Source organism: Oreochromis aureus, linkage group 8 (genome assembly GCF_013358895.1).
Source record: "Oreochromis aureus strain Israel breed Guangdong linkage group 8, ZZ_aureus, whole genome shotgun sequence".
In the NCBI taxonomy this organism is placed as follows: domain Eukaryota; kingdom Metazoa; phylum Chordata; class Actinopteri; order Cichliformes; family Cichlidae; genus Oreochromis; species Oreochromis aureus.
The window spans coordinates 30,085,794-30,091,975 of record NC_052949.1 but is presented as its reverse complement, the minus strand read 5'-3'; the positions used below and the strand labels follow the sequence as shown (position 1 = coordinate 30,091,975).

The 6,182-nt window shown below is 44.5% G+C and overlaps 1 protein-coding gene across 2 annotated transcripts; it reads left to right on the top strand.

Annotated features, from left to right (window-relative positions):
• The first annotated feature begins 347 nt into the window (after positions 1–347).
• Positions 348–5,025, top strand: LOC116320123 (cytochrome P450 26A1). Of its 2 annotated transcripts, XM_031739649.2 has the most exons (7): positions 350–1,028; positions 1,234–1,458; positions 2,742–3,023; positions 3,203–3,352; positions 3,439–3,573; positions 4,083–4,229; positions 4,325–5,025. In XM_031739649.2, exons 1-7 carry the CDS (start codon positions 840–842, stop codon positions 4,661–4,663), a joined length of 1,467 nt encoding a protein of 488 aa, XP_031595509.1. In that variant the 5' UTR covers positions 350–839; the 3' UTR covers positions 4,664–5,025. The 2 variants fall into 2 exon arrangements, with proteins under 2 accessions (XP_039472793.1, XP_031595509.1); XM_039616859.1 differs by lacking the exon at positions 2,742–3,023 and having other exon boundaries at positions 348–1,028.
• Positions 5,026–6,182: the final 1,157 nt, after the last annotated feature.

Genomic DNA, 6,182 nt, shown 5'->3' with positions numbered 1-6,182 from the left:
CTCGGCTGACGAGGACGTTCTCTGCGCGGTGTTTACTTTGCGTGCAGCAGCGTAACCTGGGAATAACCCTGCGCGTGACCCGTGTTTGAACCCACTCAGAGAGATATCATTTTTATAACACACACGGCAGGACAGACTGACGGCAGGTTAAAGTCTTCTCTAGATTAGAAAGCGGCTGAATGAGAAGCCGCGCGTCACCGCGCAGCGCAGCTTCCACCTTCATCCCTGATAGTCACGTGCTGCCTTATTCATGTATTGACTTATAATTAAGGCAGGAGGGGAAGCCACAGCGGTCACAAGCTATAAAAGAAAAACAACTCGGACTTTTTACTATGAATGGCACCCACGGCACCCACGGGGAGAGGGATTAAGCGCCGCTTTTACATTTTCTAAAAATTGGAAAGGTCATTGCTCCTGAATACTCGGCGCCGGTGTTCTGACAAAGCAAGCGGCGCTTAAGCCAAGGTAATGAGTGTGTAAAGTAGCTGCTTATTGCCAACAAAGGCGTCTTGGGACTTCCATTGTCTTGGTGGGAATCATCACCTTTTCTCAGTGAAATCCGCCGTGGATTGTGTGCGTGCAACAGGAGGTAGAGACTAAAGCTGTGGCCTCTGGAACAAATGGTGAGGCGAGTCGGCCAGCACAGGTCGGAGGCGGGGCCGAGCAACACCCACAATTAAAGATGAACTTTGCGTGAACTAATTTATCGGAGGGAGGAGAAGGTAATGGGCTGCCCACGGGCTTGCCAGCCTATAAAAACTGCGGCTTGGCACACCGGAGTCACAGACGCAGACTGAGCTCCACCTGAATTCTTCACCGGGCCCACGAGACGCTGCAACATGGTCGTGAATGCACTGTTGACCACGTTCTTGTGCACCGTAGCGCTTCCCATTCTGCTGTTCCTGCTGGCCGTGAAGCTGTGGGAGGTTTACACGCTCCGATGCAGAGACCCGACTTGCCCTTTCCCGTTGCCCCCCGGATCCATGGGCTTGCCTTTCATTGGAGAGACGCTGCAACTCCTCCTCCAGGTAAACGCTGCTTCTTGTCATCACGCGGAGGATGAAATATTATATTCAATTTAAACGTGAAAGTTTGTGTTTTCCCGGAGCTTATGGGAAGTGCAGAATTAAAATGAGCCCACTGTCATAAATGTTTACATGTATATTTAATGTACCGTGCGTGAGGCTAAAACCATCCACACATGACAGTTTGTTTGTGTGACCATATTCACAGAGGAAAACATTTCTTCGGATGAAGCGGGAGAAGTACGGTTACATCTACCGCACACACCTCTTCGGGAACCGCACGGTGCGCGTAACTGGCGCGGATAACGTCAAGCAGATCCTCCTGGGGGAGCACAGGCTGGTGTCCGCGCAGTGGCCCGCTTCTGTTCGCGCGATCCTGGGCACGGAGACGCTCTCCAACGTGCACGGAGCTCAGCACAAGACTAAAAAAAAAGTAAGTTACTTTGACCTTTCCTTAGAGGGAGCACTGGCTACAACGGTGGGCTGGGATTTACATCAGGCGCGGTTTTACATCCAAACTCTGAACAAATGCATCTCCTTTCTACAAAAACCTGGAAACTCGAGCTCGGTCACTTCGGTTCTATTCAGGTTTGTGACATGGCACCAATTTACAACAGTTACCTCCAGATGCTTTCTATGCTGAGCTGAAGCTCATATATCATCATGCTACAGTCATATCTGTCACCCTATACCTCCAGATTTGACAGCTACTGCCGTAGTGTCATTGTAGTGAGCTTTCAAGTGATTTTTACTAATTTAAGACATTTTCTGTCATTTTATTAAAGCATGCAGACTTAATGTTCCCCGACACAGTGTAGTTTGTCTTTCTAATACCAGGGTCATTCCATCTAAAAACACATTCTCAGAACATTTTCTGGTCGTCGCCTCTAATTTGCTTTAAAATCTTATGGTTTAGAATTTAGACTTTGTCTGTTTTGCAATCTTAGCTTCATATCAAATCCTCCAGAGAATGCTCCATCCACCTACTTCCAGCATTTTTCTGTTTGTTTTTGAAATCTGTGCCAGTGTTTGAACATGAAACATGTCAGAGTATTTGCTAGTTAGTGTCCTGTAAAGTCCCACATTTGAGCACATACTAATAAAGAGAGAATCACCTAGTGATGGTCTCTGAAAGGTTGTATTTCACAATAATGCTTACTTTTTCAAATGTGAGGGGAAAAATGTAATCTTCATTTAACATAGATTCTGGTTTAAGCAAATATGCCAAGTGTTACTACAGAAATAAAAATGTCCATAAATGGTGTAAAACAGTCTCTAAATATAGCTGAAAAAAGTTAAATAGCATGTGCGACCCACATTTAGGCACGCACTGTGCCTTGGAGGAGTCTTATAATTTAGGTTAAGCTTCAGATGTGCTGAGGCATTAAAGATGCAACAAGCAGTGATGTAAAACATAACAATAAATATAGTGAAACACTAAAGGGTAACAAAAAGTAAAAGCCAGCTGAGCTGGGATCAGGTGACGGGCGTGCTGACCGCCACACTGAATGTTACAAGAATTGTAATAAAGCAAACTGCTGGAAACTGGTCAGCAAAATGTTGTAAAGTTTTTGCTTTATGAAGCGAGATGTGGTCGAGCTTTTTTGACCATCCCATTTTTAGACAAATTGGAGTTTGTCGAGCAGAAGCCCCACACTGAGTTGTGGACCCCACACCACCCACCCTGCTTTTAAAATCCACTCCTGTCCCCCTCAGGCTATCCTCCGCGCCTTTTCCAGGGAGGCTTTAGAGCTCTATATCCCCGTTATCCAGGAGGAAATTCAGGCTGCAGTGAAGGAATGGCTGGCAAGTGACTCCTGCGTGTTGGTCTACCCAGAGATGAAGCGGCTGATGTTCCGCATTGCCATGAGGGTTCTGCTGGGCTTTGAGCCAGAGCAGATTCAAACCGATGAGCACGAGCTGGTGGAGGCTTTTGAGGAAATGATCAAGAACCTGTTCTCTTTGCCCATTGATGTGCCTTTCAGTGGACTGTACAGGGTAAAAAGCATGAAATGCCAATATTTTAAGGGTTGAATTGTACAGTTGGTCCCAATAATAACAAAACTTTACAGACAAGATGAAATTAAAGTACATTTGAGCTTCTCTCTTCTGCCCTCGTCTGATGTTTTCCCCTCTATCCCCACCTTCCTCTGCATTTCCTGCTTCCTCTCCTGCAGGGTCTGAAAGCGAGGAACTTCATCCACTCCAAGATTGAGGAGAACATCAAGAAGAAAGTGCAGGAGTCAGACCAGGAGTGGAAACCCAGAGACGCCCTGCAGCAGCTCATAGACAGCAGCAACAAGAACAAAGAGCCCATCAGCATGCAGGTAATGAGGAGGTCACCTGCTGCAATGCACGTCTGCAAAACCTTTTCTGTCCATATGAGCCACATTAAATGTATTTCTGTTTGCAGGCCATCAAGCAGTCTGCCACAGAGCTGTTGTTTGGGGGGCATGAAACCACAGCCAGCACAGCCACCTCTCTGGTCATGTTCCTGGGTCTAAACCCCAAAGTTGTGGATAAACTGAGACAGGAGCTCGAGGACAAGGTAAAGCTTGTTTACAGTGACTGTTTTTAGCTTATTTTGTAAAAACAAGGTCAAGGTCTGTTTGACGTTTGCTGGACTTTCATACCCATCTGTCACATGGTGCTGAGCTTTTACTTGTTTGTTGTGACAGTTGTGTAATAGCAGTCTTTGCTTTAGATTTCCCAAACATTGTATTTCTGGTTAAATTAAACTAAAGTTACTTTAATAAAGGACACAGTGAGTTTTGCACATCACAGAACTAATGTGGAGCTCCATCCATACTGAAGCTTTTGAAGAACCTAATTTAAGACTTGATCAAGTGGTTAGCACTGCTGCCTCACAGCATCAAGGCTTCTGGTTTGAACCCCACTTGGAGACTTCTTCTGTGGAGTTCTTCCTGTGGCTGTGTGGGTTCCTTTGTTGTGTACATTGACTAAGCTTAAACTGAGGAAAAACAAAGACGGGCAGCTGATCTTTGCAGCACTGCCTTCAGCTTCACAGAACAGTTAGATATCGCTTTCTGTGTTCAGGCGGAGCAGGGCATGGACCTACAGAGCCTGAACATCGAGTCCTTGGAGCAGTTGAAATACACAGGCTGTGTCATCAAAGAGACGCTGAGGATCAACCCTCCTGTCCCCGGAGGCTTCAGAGTGGCCCTCAAGACCTTTGAGCTCAATGTAAGCTGGCAACAATTTTATAAGTAATATGAACATGGAAGCTTTAAGACTGATGACAGAAGCGGCTCACTAATGATTTCCACTTGCCTCCTCAGGGTTACCAGATTCCCAAAGGCTGGAACGTTGTCTACAGTATCTGCGACACTCACGATGTGGCAGAGATCTTCCCCGACAAAGAAGACTTCCAGCCAGAGCGCTTCATGACCGATCCTTGTGCGGACTCCTCCAGGTTTCAGTACATCCCATTTGGTGGTGGCTCCAGGATGTGCATTGGGAAGGAATTTGCCAAGGTTCTGCTGAAGGTGTTCCTGGTGGAGGTGGTAACAAAGTGTCACTGGATTCTTTTAAACGGGCCTCCAACCATGAAAACAGGACCTACTGTCTATCCCGAAGACAATCTGCCAACCAAGTTCACCAGCTATGTACAAACTTAAACAGAATAGACATTTCAGATTAATTTTCTATTTTCCCCAAAAGTTATAAAAGATTTGTTTGCAGACTCACTCACACATGAACAGGAGAATATGTTCCTTTTAGCTTCGTGTCAGTGTTTAAGCATTAACTGTACATAGTGTAGATTACACAAGAGCAAATTTTATATTCTACTATTTATACTTTGGATTTGTGTATATTCTTTTTCTTGAGCTGAGCAAAATGAATGAGAGGCACTCTGTAGACCTGTGTCTATAGGACTGTACATATTTAATGTGTCTGTTAATATAAATATACCTTTTCTATTGGACCTCAGCTGATGTTTGAATGTTTGGGTTTTATTTAATAAAACAAATTTGCAGAAGTGTTTGTTGTCTTTCACTGACCCAAAACACGACCGCACGTCTGTGGTTATATGCTGTTGACGCTATGCTACAGGGGTTTTTGTCATTTTCATGATGCTCGTTGTAACTTTGAGTTATTATATTACTCAAACATGTTCAGCCTCCTCCATGTATGTATAAGGAGGCAGTAGATAGACTCTATGGAAGCACAACTAAAAATCATCATGCATATGTAAAATATGGCATAGTTAATAAATTACATGTAGATTTTTAGTTTAAAAAATGTCGTCTTTTGAAAACTCAGTTTTATAAAGTTAGACTTGTGGGCCAGGAGTTTAGTCTTTCTGTAAAACTGACTTTAAAATGTTAAAAAGCGATGGGATTACTCCATCGTTTAAACAAGTTGTCTGTCAGCGTCTCGTAAAGGTTGACTTCTCAGTGCTGGTGTGTGTTCAAGGTTTACATTTTGCGACGCACAGGACGAGCCATCCTGCTCCAGCATGCGTTACAGACAGGATAATGCTCTGCTGGGATGCTTCTATACCAAAGACTGCAAAGAGGCCGTCGTCTTGCCTTCCAGTGGTCATTAATTTCCTCCTTGTACACTCTGTGGGCTGGTGGAGTCCCGACTCATGGCTCTATAAACTTTTCCTTTTTCCTGAGATCCTGTTGCCATAAATCATCTTTATAAATGTGTTTGTAAAGATCATACTTTGGATTTAGTCACCTGATTGTTATCCCTGAAAACACTTGATTCTAATGTCATCTTAGAATCAACTGTTCATCAAAACACACACACACACACACACACACACACACACACACACACACACACACACCTCTGAGAGATTTCATTTGTCATTCATTCAGACAGAAATGGAGTTATTTCTCCCCCCCCCCTCCCCTCCCCTCCAAATCGTCGTGTGTATAGAGAAGTGATTGCAAATGACATTTGAACAGAAAGGAAACACCACATATCCCAGTTCAGGCAGATTATCACCATTTTAAAAACCAGTCTCACATAGTTTTTGTTTTCTGCATTTGTTAGCGTCTCTGTTGTGGAGTCGCTCAGCCAACACTGTCTCTGCTCCATCCATGGGTGCAGCCATCCTTCCACTTATGGTGCTTCTAGGCAGAATTCCTCCAGCCTGTCTTTGCCCACATAGTGATAATCAGG